The 16,819-nt window shown below is 40.8% G+C and overlaps 1 protein-coding gene across 1 annotated transcript; it reads left to right on the top strand.

The window, feature by feature from the left end:
* The first annotated feature begins 471 nt into the window (after nt 1-471).
* LOC137256407 (alpha-(1,3)-fucosyltransferase C-like) lies at nt 472-15,197 on the top strand. The gene is made up of 3 exons (XM_067794251.1): nt 472-562; nt 13,005-13,105; nt 14,000-15,197. The coding sequence occupies exons 1-3, from the start codon at nt 536-538 to the stop codon at nt 15,084-15,086; spliced, it is 1,215 nt and encodes a 404-aa protein (XP_067650352.1). The 5' UTR covers nt 472-535; the 3' UTR covers nt 15,087-15,197.
* The last annotated feature ends 1,622 nt before the right edge of the window (nt 15,198-16,819 follow it).

Genomic DNA, 16,819 nt, shown 5'->3' with positions numbered 1-16,819 from the left:
ATTAGTGTTGTAGGCATCAGTACACTGAACATGCAGTTCCGTGGGTATGCGCTATATAAATATCCTTTAATAAAAATCCCACTGTCCTGTCGGTTTAGGAAATATATATTGTTAAATACCACAATATACAAGAAATGACTTCAACACTTTTATCAACAATAACAGAAATTGTAACTTTTCATTAACAACACATCACCATTTCTACTTCACAATAAATACGACGATAGAGTATGCTTAGCAAAATGGCGAGTTATATATGTTATGTTATACATCCATTCATCAAATTTGAACAATTTGCTCAAAAACAATTTGTTCGTATGTTTACATGAAGATGTCATCACGTCGACTAATAACCTACATCACAAATTAAGCCTCAAATGCATATATATGTTAATCAAGTTGTCAGTAGGAGGCTTAACAAGGACCGGGATCTGTTTCAGTGTGTGTGAGCCACGGAGGGACAGCTTATATCCGTAAAGAGTGTTGGGAAAACAGTTTGACCTAGAAATTATCACAGGGCATCTTGCAAGAGACCATGGCGTGTCCTACTAGACGATTGCTGGTAAGATCCTTATAGTAGGCACCTACGGCAACGAGTCCTTCGATAGGAAAGTACTAGCAAGTATTTCAAAGCCTTATGCTTTCTGCATCGGATGTTTGCCGATTAAGCAGCTTCAGTCAAATGTGGTTTTCATCAAGATTTTGCTGTCTATGAGGTATATTCGAAGGCTCGCTTTAATGGTTTTCCGCACAGGCTGAGAACCAGATTGGTGTTGTATAACAATCACAATAATCTCCACAGCTGCTTTATGACGGAAGGACGTGACCTAGTTATTAATGGGAGGACATTGGGGTTGCTGATAACGCTCTGATAATGATAGGATGCGCGTGAGCATCCAAGGGGATCTTCCTGAAGGTACTATGTTTGTTTTATGTTTTATTCTGGACTTGTCGATGGGCTGTTTTTCAAGGGTGCTATTGTCGGGAATCAAGCATTGCGAAAACAATTATTAGTGTTTTGCAAAGTACGAATGCAATATTTTTTTGTTTCTTTGAATTGCCTTATTTAAAGTTCCCAAATGAGTGTTTAGTTTTGTATGAGATAAAACAAGTAGGTTCAGTCGCTTTTAATATCTGACTCGTAATTTGAAACCCAGATCAGTTAACGGTTAAAACATACACTTATTGAAGGTGCAAGTCTGCACCCAAACACATTGTATTTTGCGCCACACATTTAACAACTGAAGTCAGTTCGTACATTGTAGATAATATAACGTACTATACATGCATCGATAGTTTTTCGTTTCTACCAGGTATTAATTGCTATTGGAGACTCAACAACAGTTAGCCTCATGTATCCTTCCGTTATGCATTCAGTGCACGCACACACGCACGCACAGATACATACACGCATATATAAATCTATATATTACATATTTAACCATTAAAAGGAACATCTATCCTAACACATGCACGCAGCACCGCACCGCACTGCACCGCACCGCACCGCACCGCACCGCACCGCACCGCACCGCACCGCACCGCACCGCACCGCACCGCACCGCACCGCACTGCACCGCGCACACACACAAACACCTGTTCAAGGGCACCTGATGTCGTCTTTTCTTTTCAGGGATTGGGTAGTCTCCTAATGTATGAAAATATGATAGCAGTTATTCTTAAGTTGAAATGGAGCCCCGGTGAGATGGAGGTTGGGGAAATCTAGACATGCTTTATTTATGGTTTTAGAATTGACGCAAGGGCAGTCTGAAAGGAGAAAATAATGCGGTTACTACATTGGTAGTTCCGTTTCTGGAACTTGGGGTCATTAACTTCTTTAACACAGAGCAGACGTTCATGGGTACCAAGGTGTTACTTGCCATTCATTCCAAGTGTGGCAAACACACATCAACGAACAGGCATTCCCTGTTACATATCCGTTTAAGCGGATTTCAGAGTGTAGTTACTGTCTTGCTATAAGATTTGTGTTGTGGCTGCGAGCAACCGTGTTGAATATGACGGGATAAAGTGATATTTGATACACAAGAGTGTAACACAATAGCAATGCAAAGACACACAATGTCGCTTTTTAAAGTAAGCAAAGAGTTGTCTAAACTAATAAGACAACACATTGAGTATCAGACATAATAGTGACGAGAGCACATACTCTGACGATCAGTTCAATGGGTAGATCCGGGTTAGAGTTGGTCTTCAGCAACCCTTGTTTGTCGTAAGAGGAAGATGAGCGACCACATGCTACTGTGTTTGTGTCTTGGGCTGTTTAAGACTCGCATTGTATTGAACTCTCCTTCCTCATCTTCAGTAACCCATGCTAGTCCTTTAGAGGCACCAAACGGGATCAGGTGGTCAGGCTCGCTGACTTGGTTGACACATCGTATCCCAACTTGTGTCGGTGGTCAGACACGCTGACTTGGTTGACACGTGTCGTCGTATCCAAATTGCTTAAAATATGTGCCCATAATATCGATCACTGAACTGTCTGGTCCAGGCGGGTTGTATAACTGTGTGCGGCGTTCAACAAACAAACAAACAAACAAACAAACAAACAGTAACTCAGTAGGTGCAGGAATCTACTTTCATGCTGCATTCATGAATAGTGAGTGTGTGAGTGAAGATTTACTTAGCATCGACACAATTTCAGCCACATAGCAACTAAGCAACGCCTACACGCATACATATTATCACAAAGTTTGAATAAGTTAACCTTAAAATATACACAATATTTTATTATTTACAAAGAGAAAATGTTATAGCACCAATTTGAAAACAAAAATGTTGTATCAAAGACGAAAATGGTAAAGCATAAGATTCTAGTGACAAAATGCACTGATAACACAATAAACAAGTACTCGGCATCAAAACACATTTCGTATCAAACACGATGAAATATTTCATTTCCTACAGTTTGTCAGCTTCATGTGATTAAACTTAATTTCAGTTTGGAGATTATTGGATGTGTTCAACTGACAATGCATCCAACTTCGTCCTGGAACAAATATTGAATTTGTTACAGCTTCGGCCAGTCAATGTAGAATGTAATATTCCAGGAATAATCAAACACACCTGAGCGTTAGTAAGTGCATTGTTAATGAAGGCAGGCGTGTATATAAGGTATACCAGTCCATGTACGTTATTTCAGGATGTGAATGCATCTGTGGTATGTTTATTGATCCAACTGTTGGTCGAGGGAATGTATCCATTACATATAGAGCGAAAACTAAATCGGATCGAGATTTACTCAGAGAGAACGATTGTTGTAACGAAGAATACTAGTACATCTGTACGTGAGTATTATTATGATGTATTCTTGTGATGTACTTTTGTGACGTATTTGTAAAGCTTGTGATGTGTTCTTATGTTAAAGCATGTCTCCTGATTTCACGACACCGACAGGCTCCTAATGTTATATATAGTATAATACTGTTTAAAAAGACCCGTGAAGGTCAGGGGGTAGAATAGGCCTTCAGCAACCCATGCTTGCAACTAACGGGATTTGGTGGTCAGACTCGCTGACTTGGTTGACACATGTCATCGGTTTCCTTTTGCGCAGATTAATGTTCATATTGATGATCACTGGATTGTCTGCTCCAGACTCGATTATATACAGATTATATGCAGCTGGACTATTGCTGAGTGCGGCGTAAAACTACATTCACTCACTCACTATTTAAAGAAACTGACTTGGCCGCATCCCAGTCATCCATTTGTCCACTATAAGAATGAGCGTCTGTAAGAACGAGTGTGACTGAACCTATAGCTCAGTAACACATAGTAAACTTCGCAAGCTGTATTTCTCAGAGAAGAAAAAATACAAATGTGTTCCTCTCTCGTCACTTTTTTTAATAAAAAATTAAAGATAAAGCCCTACCGCACTCGTCATATTGGAAATACGTGTGCCCGAGAAAGTTTTATTTTTTATGCCGCCTTATGTAGACGATAACGAGATGACATGCATGAAAAAATTCACGTCATATGTTGTCACTGTTATATTTATCGCTAATGGCTTTAGGTGCTCATTGTAATTCACACTGTTTGTCCTGCCCTACGATCCGGGTTGGAAGTAGTCTCCAGGAACTGATGCTAGTCCAAAAAGGAAGATGAGCGACCACATGCTACTGTGTTTGTGTCTTGGGCTGTTTAAGACTCGCATTGTATTGAACTTTTCTTCCTCATCTCAGGTAACCCATGCTAGTCGTAAGAGGCACCAAACGGGATCAGGTGGTCAGGCTCGCTGACTTGGTTGACACGTCGTATCCCAATTGCGTATATCGGCCTGTTGATCACTGGATTGTCTGGTCCCGACTCGATTATGTACATACCGTCCACATATATCTGGAATATTGCTGAGCGTGTCGTGAAACTACAAACAAACCAACCGTTCAAACTGTATTTGAACCATGTCTTGTCAAATTACACTTTTTTCTGTGGATGAAAGCGTGATGCAGTGTTCTAAACTACAAGCATCCGGACCCGTGAGCATCAGGGTTAGAAGTTCAGGAACTCATGCATGTCTTAAATGAGGCTGATAGGATCGGGAGACCCTCCTTCATGGTTGATGTACATACCAGTGGCTTAGAACAGTGCTCGTAATGTAGACCACTGAGAGATCTGGCCCAGATTCGATTATTTACAGCCGACCGCCATGTTGTTGTGATGTTGCTCAGTGTTGGTATAGTTGATGTTGGTGTGTATGTTACTTAAGAACTGGTAGCACAAAGGACATGCCTCCTTCCTTCCAGGATTCCAGGTCATGGGTTCTGATCCCATACCAATCCTTAGATTGCTTGTGCCAACACGTGTCCCTCATCAGACTGAAAAGTGTGAGAGTTGCCTTCGCCAAGACATCTACTATCATAACATTACGATACAAAGGAGGTGTTATTTGCTTTTCAAAATAAATAAATCTTAGTATTTCCATAAATATTATTTTCCAAGATAATTAAACTCTTGTGTAGTTAGTATCCAGGTCAGAACGTACGATGCACTACTTTATCATATTAGTGAGACAAAAAAACTCAAAACATTTCTAAATCTCTCCGTAAAAAGATTACCTTTCACGTCTGTGAGATATTATCAACCCCTCGTCGCAGCTAACTTGAAAGAGACAGACACATTTTAGCTTATCGTGGATGAAATCTGAGATACCATATTAGTAGAAAATTAAATATGAAGGAAACACGTTTTTGCAGGAAATGCGAACATGTGAGAAACTGAAATCCACTTTCCAAGTCATCAACACATGGATCGAGCTAACGGAGGAGTCGATGAAGGCTGTTTTCACAGCGTGTGATTATAGTACGCTAAAAGATTTGAAAAGTTTAATATGATAAATGTGAAGCCTCAAAAGTTTGTTCATTCATGACTTCAGAGTGGAGGTGTTGCTATAGGAACTGATCCCATATCATTTCACCAATCAGTTTATTGAAAAATAGCTATTGGTTAATACTAGACTAAAGCTTAGTCTCTGAATGTATGTAATTTTGATGGTAACAGAAAATCAAATTTAAATTGAAGAGGAACCCCGATGAGATGGGAGACTCAGTCTGATCAAATCTAAACTTGCTTCATTCAGGGTTTAACATTGTATGACTAGGGTGTAGGGGAAATAATGCTCCGTGCCTGTAACAAAACCTCCAGACATTAGACTTTGGACCTGCAGACTGTGACGGCTGTGCTGAGATGACTGCAGAACATTTGAGGTCGTTGTTGGCGCTGTACGTGGTGTACTGCCGGTGCAACCGTAGTGTTAGCCCGTTGCCCAATAGAAGTTAGCATACTGGTTCCTGTCCTGTCATACCCCGCATCTTATTTCATGGTTGGTGAGGACACAATAGTGTACTGACGGTGCAACCGTACTGATAGCCCGTTGCCCGATTGAAGTTAGCACACCGGTACATTGGTTCCTAGCTGATTATGTCCTACCTCGGATCTTATTTCATGGTTGGTACGGACGCAGTGGAGTACTGCTTACTATGTCTAACCCCGGATCTTATTTCATGGCCAGTGAGGTCGCAATGGTGTAATGCGGGTGTAAAAGTATTAATAACCCGTTGCTCGGTAAGAACAAGAAACATACACGTGTGCTGATAAACTGGTTCCTAGCTTACCGTGTCCAAACCCGGATCCGTTTTGGTGGTCGGTTTGGACGCAGTGTTATACCACCAGTGTAAGTGCACATGTACTGATAGCCCGTTTCCAGATAGGAAATAGAAACATATATAGATCCATTAGTTCCCAGCTAATAATGTCCAACCCGAGTCTTATTTCATGGTCGATTGGGACGATTTGTATGATTCCTAAGAAAGGTGTTTCATATCAACGGCTTTTCTATCAGAGTATACTGGCACACTATTCTCAGTGACAAATGCGTGTTAAGGTCAGCATACAGTCGGATACCACTGTGTTTAACATTTGATGTGTCGAACTTTGATGTGTCGAACTTACCGTGTCTTAAAGTAAATGAGTGTTGCTGCGTGTTTATTCTTCCGTCAACATCCCGTGAGTCGAACCTCAGATAATTCCAAGTGTCTAAACTTCCTTCAATTTCGACTCAACGGTGTTTATCTGTAAACGGTTCACACGTTCTGCCAAAAACTAATTTGCATATCACGTGACCGTCTGTTTCTCTTCCTTGTATACAAACGTGCTTATTCTGAAATCAGAAATAAACTTCAGGATGTTTGCACAGTGTATAGATATTCTACTACAACGTACTGCTGTTCGGGCGGATGACGATACACGCACGTACATCAGATTGTCTATTTTCAACTCCCACTACGACTAAAGGAAGTCCCAGTGAGATGGGAGCTAAGAAAATCCAGACTTGCTTCATTTGTGGCTATAGCATCACAGACAGGGCTGTGCGAAAGGGAAGGTAATACAGTTCACGGACTGTGAACTGTACAACCAATGTATGCATAGGATAAAAATTCTCCGCAAAACGGAATAGTGTTTCACGTTTTAGGATGTATATTTACCTGTGAATGTAACACATTAGGCAAAAGATATTTAAATAGATGTGTACTCTCGTCAAAATCGAATGGAAAACATTTGAAATATCAGGAATGAGCTTTGTAAGATGTGACGAACTGTCGCTCGGCTTAAGCGTGTAGTGCACTCTGCATGGCACTCTGGGTGAGAGAGTTACTTTGCGGATGCGCGAGTGGGTGTAACTTTGCCCCAACTGTGGTGTAACTTTGCCCCAAGGCTTTTAATTCTCAATGCTAAGCCCATGAATGTAGAATGCTTCTGATCAGGCTAGACAGTACATGGACGCCAGTCTGTCAGACAAATGTTTATATTTTTGTCACCAGTTATTATTACCTTACAGACTTGTGCAAATCTACCATGGTGTGGCTTGTTTCTGTGTGTACATATGACACTTATCCTTGAAGCGCCACATAGAGCAAGTGTGATTACTCTCCCCTGGCGGACAACTGTAACCGATTGTAACAACTCTCGAGAGCTGAGAGATTCAGACGTGCGGTAATTTAGACTTGCTTCATATGGAGCTTTGGCATAGCAGAGAGGAATGGGCAAAACAATGCGATTCAAGGGTTGTCAGTCAGGCTATGTTGAAGTGTTCGTTGTCCTTGTGACGCGCACTCGAAAGTAAGATAAGATCCCTGCCACGATCATTGATTCACTAGGATCTTCTGTCCGGGGAAATTATCATCATCATCATCGTCGTCATCATAATCATCATCATCATCATCATCATCATCATCATCATCACCGCCACCATCATCATCATCAAGAGGATAGGGTATACTTATGTTTAAAGCGTACGCCACTTACGTCATCATAATCATCATCAAGGGGGATAGGTTATGCTAATGTTTAAAGCGTACGCTAGTTACGCTGGAGACCCGGTTCGATTGCTCCTAAGGGTGCAATATGTGAAGATCATTTCTGATGTCCCTCCCGTGACATTGCTGGAATATTGCTAAATATTGCATAAAAGCCACAATCATTACCACCACCAGCATTATCCAGTCGCAAGCCTGTTTGATTGTGTGACTTCATGACCCAGTCTTTGAACATTTGGTCAGTCATTGGTTTTCCAGTTTTCCAATGTTATATAATAACACTTGTAACATTACTTTGATTGGTCAACTTCCCTTTTGCTATGGTGGGGCGTAAAATAACACTCACTCGCCGTTCTATAACTCATGATAGCCGCACAAATCAAACGGAAAAATGCTAAATACATACGCCACAATACGTAACTGATAAACGAGGCGAACCGAAAATGAAAAATATGCCTCTTAAGAATTTACAGGCACTATCGTTAGTTCCAAATTCAGAACATATGTTTGGCAAATAAGTGTTTACCGTAATTGTGTTAAATGGTGAGAAACTGTAAATGGGGTCAGTGAGTTAATAGGTACATGACTTTTTCCTCGGGCGTTTTGGTGCAAGAATGATTGAAGTGTCAGTGTCATATGACTATGGAATGACATCACCATTCTGCCCCCGTAATAGTTCACTCAAGTATGCACTCAGATGCATGTGTGCTGCAGCAGAATGTACCAATAGCCTTATCCTCCACATTCACACACACACACATATATATAGGCTTTTCTATGGTAACAAGAGTTACAAAAGAATTTTTTATGTTGGTTCACGTTGACCCTGTCTGCAGAGCCAAAATGCTTATCTCCTAAACCTACATGTAGAAAAAGAGTGTTTTGCTAAGGCATGATGCACTTAGAGTCTTGTCTAATGCGCCAACGTGTACTGAAAAATTTGCCTGATGCATCAACATGTAAAAGAGGCTTGTCTGATGCACCACCATGTACAAAGAGAATTTTCTGTAAGAACAGATTTGTAAGATGCGCCAACATGTACTTAGAGTTTGGTCTGATGCGTCATCATGTATTGAGAGATTTTCTGATGTGCCAGCATGAACTGAGAGGTTTGTCTGACGTGCTAATATGAACCAAGATGTCTGTCTGATGCACCAGCATGTACTAAGAGGTTTGTCTGATACGCGCCAATATGAACTGAAAGGTTTGTTTGATGCACCAGCGTGAACAAAGAGGGTTGTCTGAAGCGTCAACATGAACTAAAAGGTTTGTCTGATGCAGAAACATGTACTAAGAGATTTGTCTGATGCACGAACATGTACTTAGAGGCATGTGTGATGCACTATCAAGTAATTAAATGTTTGTCTGATACGCCAGCATGTACTAAAAGGCTTGTCAGATTCGCCAACATGTACTTACGCGCTTGCATGCTTCAATAATATGTACTAAGAGGATGATACGCCAACATATACCAGGACGTCGCGGTTGCTGAACGTCTTGGGAGGCTGACTCTGTGTACTGCCGATTCGGTGCCTGTTCTTTACTAAGGAAGCATAATCCCAAATACAACACAACCAGGAAATCTGGACATGGCAGCATTGTGTTCTCTTAGGCGTGTCTGCAGCACCATGAACTGAGGGCTGTCGCATGGGGTAACGTGTACAAGGAGACTTATCTGTTGTTGTAGCATGCACTGGGGAGTGTGTGTGTGTGTGTGTGGGGGGGGGGGGTGTCTGTTTGCTGCACTTTCGTATACTATGATGCTTCTCTGGTGCTGTAACAGGCACTGGGAGGCTTGTGTGTTGCGCTTTCGAGTACTAAGATGCTTCTCTGGTGCTGTAATATGCACTGGGAGTCTTGTGTGTTGCACTTTCGAGTACTAAGATGCTTCTCTGGTACTGTAATAGGCACTGGGAGGCTTGTGTGTTGCACTTTCGAGTACTAAGATGCTTCTCTGGTACTGTAATAGGCACTGGAGCCTTGTGTGTTGCACTTTCGAGTACTGAGAGGCTTCTCTGGTGCTGTAATATGCACTGGGAGTCTTGTGTGTTGCACTTTCGAGTACTGAGAGGCTTCTCTGGTACTGTAATAGGCACTGGGAGGCTTTTGTGTTGCACCTTCGAGTACTAAGATGCTTCTATGGTACTGTAATAGGCACTGGAGCCTTGTGTGTTGCACTTTCGAGTACTGAGAGGCTTCTCTGGTACTGTAATAGGAACTGGAGCCTTGTGTGTTGCACTTTCGAGTACTGAGAGGCTTCTCTGGTGCTGTAATATGCACTGGAAGTCTTGTGTGTTGCACTTTCGAGTACTGAGAGGCTTCTCTGGTACTGTAATAGGCACTGGGAGGCTTTTGTGTTGCACCTTCGAGTACTAAGATGCTTCTATGGTACTGTAATAGGCACTGGAGCCTTGTGTGTTGCACTTTCGAGTACTGAGAGGCTTCTCTGGTACTGTAATAGGCACTGGGAGGCTTGTGTGTTGCACTTTCGAGTACTAAGATGCTTCTCTGGTACTGTAATAGGCACTGGGAGGCTTGTGTGTTGAACTTTGTTGCTTGTCTGATGCTGTAACATGCACTGAGAGACTTCTTTATTGGACCTTCGTGTACTAAGATGCTTATCTGATGTAGGAACATCTACTGAAAGGCCACTGAGTAAAGTTTATAATATGCCGCCTGCTACTGTGTCCCTGGAGTGTCATGGAAACATTCGATCTTAACAGACTGACGTCCAGAATCAGTTTAATAAAAAACCAAACAAACCCAGGCTAGTTGTCGATTTTTTGGACCGTTCCAACTACAAAAGCTACCATTTGTTTGAAAGTTTCTGTCACGCCTTAACGGGATTCAAACAATGGTGGGATTTATATTATAAAGCACTACTTCCTTGGGAGAAAATGTTTCAGAACAATACATTATGTGCGTGCTTCGCTTGGATACAGTGTAAGGTGCCAACATTTCTTTGAGCGCGTTGCACTATCTAGACGTGCCTTGACTTTGTTTTTGGAGTTTCATTGTTGAATAAGCACGCGGATCTTGTTTTCAAGAGTAAAATGTGTTCACTTTCTATGGCGAGATCCCGCAAGGTTAAGTGTTAGTTGGGACGAATTTCATAATGTTTTGTCACATCAAGGTAAGATCGAACATACATAAATGCATACTTTTTTTTAACACGTGTCAGATTTATTGCTTTTATGTTTTGTTGTAAACGATAATAAACTGAAACACGTGTAGAGCACAAAATATCTGCTGATATCCACAAGAGACGGGCAAAATATATATGTAAAGGCACTCGTTCGAAACTGACGGAAAATGAAGTGTAACCGATTAAACAAAAGCCTTATCATTTCTGTATATGTCCTTTTCAGAATGAATTTAATTCCGTCTTTCCTCTCACCATTTGTCACCAACTCGTATGATTTGTGGATAAGCCAAATTGCATTTTTGTGGGTTACTGAAAACGGCGAGTAGTGACGAATGATAGCATTCTTCGACGTGGGGCTAATGTCTTGGGGGTACTCAAATGGGTGAGTAATGGCCAGTGTGTGAATGGTTTCCAAATTGTTCCTGTTGAGATAGTGATTACTGAAAGTTACAAGCTCACAAATGATAATTCACTTGCCGGAAATCTGAACGTAGAAACTAAGAAAAAGGTTACCAAAACAGACGAGAATAAGATATTGTCGGCATGCCACGAGTTTCATCATTAAGATGCTTATGTGATGACCATATTTATCAGACCATAATCTTGCGTGATATAAAAGTGTATTAAAACATAATAGTGAAATATGTAACTCACTAGCCACTCGAGCCAGTGACCGTGAAGATGTTCTGACCACTGGATTGTACTAGCTATAGGTTAGGCGGCAAATGGCAATTTCGCACTATTTCCGTTATTATTTGTTTGTTTGTTTGTTGTTTAACGCCAGAAATATATTCCAGTATTCAATGGACGTGTCTGGACAAGACAATATTGAGATTACCACCATGAATCACCATGCGACTACAAGCATCTTACTGGCCAGGCGCATGTATTACAGTAACACTACCGGCATAAAGAACTCAAATGGATTAATTTATCAATTTTTGTTGCTTATGACAGTAGTTCCTTCTATTCATTTCTATAAAGAGTGAATAAGGAGACCGTTGCCAAAACAAGTAGTTCGTTATATACCTGTTCATTACATACGGTCCAGGTACATACATGTTCATCATAAACATAGTATACTGTTGTTTCCTACGTCAGTCCCTAAGTCAAAAAAACTTGTGGCATTTTTCTAATGAAAAGCACTCAGTCCAGGATTTAGTCATTATACTGTTCAAGGCAGGTAAATCAGGATAATTAATTACGACCCGTTGACTGACTGGGCCCGTGTAAGTGAATTTCTGCTATGCGATGTATATATTCTGAACTGTGTTTTAAATTTTAACGAGTTATGGTTGAGCTCGTTGCCAGCTATTAATTGCACCATGGCGTCGAATCCTACCAAACAGGTGTTTGATATCAAATAGGAATCGAGTGCAACGGAAATTTGCCGATATCGTTTTGCATTGCAGTAATGGTAAATGTGTATTTTCAGACAAGTTACGGGTCGTAATAAGCATTCCTTGCATGAAATATTTAGTACAATTTCCCCGGGTTAGAATGAGATTTGTACAACCCATACCTGACATGTCACTACAGTGGGAAGACGCCCTGACTTGCTGATGCATCGCATTATATCCCAGTGCTTATGATAACAGACATTGGTTTGTACGGTTCTTAGTGGATGGTTCACAGACAGTTAACCCTTGTCTTATACATACATACATACATACATACATACATACATACATACATACATACATACATACATACATACATACATACATACATACATACATACATACATACACAGCTGCACACGACATCTATCCTTCCATCCTTCAATCCATCACCCAACAAGCCAGCCAGCCACCATCCAACCAACCAACCAACCAACCAGCCAGCCAGCCATTCAGCAGCAAGCCAGCCAGCGAACCAACCAACCCGCTTGTCAGCTGAGCAAGCAACGGACCACGCAACTGCAGCCAATCAATTAACCTACCAAGCAGACAATAAATCTCATCATTACAATGTCAGTTACATACACGACTCGGCGAATGTGTTTTCACACCTTTTTCTTTGTGTTGCAGAAGATGTTTTTTCCGACACGGACGGTGCGTTCAGTGCACGTCGTCTTGACGGTGACGTTCGCTATTTGTACATTCGTGCTGTCAATGAGGGAAATTTCCAGGTAATTATCCTTCACCTATTAGAAGAAGCAAACACTTCTAATAATCATCATCTCAAGGTAAACGTATTACAGTGGAAGCTGCCAAATCCGACACCCATTAGGGCTGAGGAAATAATCCGTTTTAGACAACGCGCCGGTTCACAGAGGTGATGATAAATGTACAAGCCACAGACGGGACTTGGATTTTATGCCGGTGTTGACAAGTTGCTGGATTAGACAGACGCCGGTTTTGACAGCTTCTGCTGTATATGCTTATGGCCCATTTTCGGCAGTATTCACGTTTGTTTTCCTTTATGAAAACTACTTTGCTTCTTGTTGCATGCTGGTATATGTCTTATTTCCTGCCATTTTTGTGTGAGAGAATGTGACTATTCTCAGAATTTTAACTTTACTGTTCAATATTTTTGCAGTAAAAAATCCCCAGAAAATATAAAGTCCAGTAGCTTGAACAGATCGGCAACAATACAGTTTAGATAAAGAGGATGGTTATGTCTATGTGTTACTCATCATTAACTTCAGCTGCTAAGAGAGCATTTGTCGAAAAAAAATAATGAAGTAAATAGACAAAATAATAAACTATGCAATGCACTAATCAGATAATTCGTGACATCCTTTATGACACCTTATGATATAAAATATATTAATGACCATAAACGTATGAAATATACCATTAATAAGTATGTTACATTCCATTTTGCGACCATACTAATAGCCAATGCCAATGCATATGAGAAAATTGGATGAAACCATTTCCATAGGAATGGAATAGACAGTCACAAATTCACGTAATTTCCCTTCATCATCTGTTTCCTCCTTGGCTTCGTCATTTTCATTTTATCAATCCTGTAAATCCTATGTCCTTTACCTTTAAATGGAATATTTTAAATATTCCAGGTTTGAGAAACACTTCCGGAGGCGTCATTCAGGTTTCGACGACAAGGATGTTTTGAAATATACTCCCAAAAGACGGCTGACGTTCCCTCATATCAACGACAGCATCATCAATGTAAGCTCTTCCAGAGGGCAAGAACCTCACTACACACGGACGAAAAACAAAACCATTAAGTCAATAGTGTGGTTTAACACCCCCAACTGGTTTGCCCGTTTTTCATCTCAATCCCTGTTCTCCGGGTGTGACGTTAGTCAATGCACAATGTCTTACAACCACCATGACATTCCTACTGCTGACGCCGTCCTTGTCAACGGCATTAACATCAGCGACAGTTCACCGCCACCTCGACGACAGGAACAAATGTTTGTGTTCTTCAGTCTGGAACCGCCAGTTTATATGAATATCTCCACCAAATGGCAACATGCTTTTAATTGGACAATTACCTACCGACGGGACTCGGATGTGTGGAGACCGTATGGAGAACTGCGCAGAAATAGGACGAAACTCAGCAAGGATTATTTTGAAAAGATTCTGAAAAAGAAGACTAAGGCTGTTGCCTGGTTTGTCAGTCGGTGTGTGTCCCAAAGCAAGAGGGAGAGATATGTTCGCGAATTAAAAAAATACATTCGAGTGGATGTTTACGGTCGGTGCGGCCCGTACAAGTGTGGCAGCAATTGTTACCAAAAACTTGAGCAGTATCGCTTCTTTCTTGCGTTCGAGAATTCCTTGTGCGTTGATTATGTGACAGAAAAGTTTTTCAAAACATTCAAGTATGACGTGGTTCCAGTTGTAAGAGGAGGAGCGAATTACTCTAGTTTGTTTGGTGATGGATTTCTCATCAATACAGCCGACTTTCGCTCTGTTAAAAAACTTGGAATATACCTGCGTTATTTAATGACAGACGAAGCAGAATATTTAAAAATTTTGAAAGAAAAGCAAAAATATTATGTTGCTTTTCCGAGGCCGTGGTGTGACTTATGTAAAAAACTTCATTCTGCAGAAAAACATAGCAAAAGGATTGATATTATTTCCTGGTTAGGCGAACGTAGTTGCCATTCGCCATCTGATTTGCATGCTAGCAGATTCTGATATTTTCAGCCAACCCCCAAAATAACTGATTATTCAATCCAGCAAAGCTGGAAACCTCTTAAACAACACTTCTACATCCGGGAGATGTGTCCATATGTTCCATGTTGGAGTTAATATTCATTGCTATGCAGATGCTACAGTGCAGTTTGCTTTCAAATTTGCTTACAAGTATACATTTACAGCTTCTGAAAGTTTAGAACTTCATAATCACTTTGGCATCAGTATACGGAAGGATCATAATCTATATATGAACTACGTCAAGTACAGAACCTATCAATGTAAAAATAGTATTTCAACCATAGTTTGTTGCTCTTCCTAAATGGCTCTCAAAACGTACAGCTATAATCAAAACAGGCGGTTCAGCAGCTGTATGAGGCTCTATTTTGCAGTTACACTGCTACCATGTCCTGCCAGGTACCCATTTAATGTGCTTCGATTAATTTATATTAATTGACCCGAGTCTTTTGAATCGCCACATTTCAGAGTGGACAGGCCAGAAGCCCTGAAAACTCCCAAGAGTCATGCAACCGAAAATGGTCATGCACAGTCAATATTCTCAGTTACCGTAGTAGTCTGACTTCTCTAAATGCAGTCCCATGCTCGGTTTCGAACCAGATCCGAAATCGGACTCCTTGTCTACATGATCAAGAGTTTTAACCCCGTCAGCGATGTTAGAATGTCATGCATGAAAGAAATCCGTACCGCGCTGCATTAATTTACTAATTTACACTAATTTACTATTACGGACTCAAGGTGTCTGTGAAACCTTAACACAGAATTGCCTTGCACATAATTCTTGATGCCTTATATACAATTGATACTTAATACTGTATATAACTGATACTTGATACTTTCCACACAAGATCTTTTGGGAATTCTACACATGCTTCCCATTCACTGGAAAGTTTAAAATTCGTCATGTGACATTCGTCATTTGGGACCGTATTTCTTGAAATACTAACTCCAGATAAACTGGGTCAAATGCCTCTCCTCAACAAAACGTCTCTTCAATGCAAAAACGTCCAGCTTCACACAGTTACACTGCTTTCCAGCGCTTAATGTTCTCAACACGTATAGTTGCAAATGTCTGAAAGTTTTGTGTCGTATTTGCAACCATTTTACAAACTTTATCTTACGTTTTTCTCGCTCTGCAGTCAACTCGTGGAGATACGGGTTAGACATGGACTTCAGTGACCCATACTTTCCGTGAGAGACAACTAACGGGATCGGGTGATCAGATTTGTTGCTATGGTAGACACATGTCATCATATACTGTATACAGCTGTTGTGGTAAACACGTGTCATCATATACTGTATACAGCGGCTATGGTAGACACATGTCAACATAGACTGTATACAGCTGTTATGGTAGACACATGTCATCATATACTGTATACAGCGGCTATGGTAGACACATGTCATCATATACTGTATACATCGGCTATGGTAGACACATGTCATCATATACTGTATACAGCGGCTATGGTAGACACATGTCATCATATACTGTATACAGCGGCTATGGTAGACACATGTCATCATATACTGTATACAGCGGCTATGGTAGACACATGTCATCATATACTGTATACAGCGGCTATGGTAGACACATGTCATCATATACTGTATACAGCGGCTATGGTAGACACATGTCATCATATACTGTATACAGCGGCTATGGTAGACACATGTCATCATATACTGTATACAGCGGCTATGGTATGCTGTAGCTG

Source organism: Haliotis asinina, chromosome 11 (assembly GCF_037392515.1).
Source record: "Haliotis asinina isolate JCU_RB_2024 chromosome 11, JCU_Hal_asi_v2, whole genome shotgun sequence".
NCBI classification, from domain to species: Eukaryota; Metazoa; Mollusca; class Gastropoda; order Lepetellida; family Haliotidae; genus Haliotis; species Haliotis asinina.
Note: the sequence above shows the minus strand (reverse complement) of the source record. Positions and strands in the feature narration are given on the sequence as shown.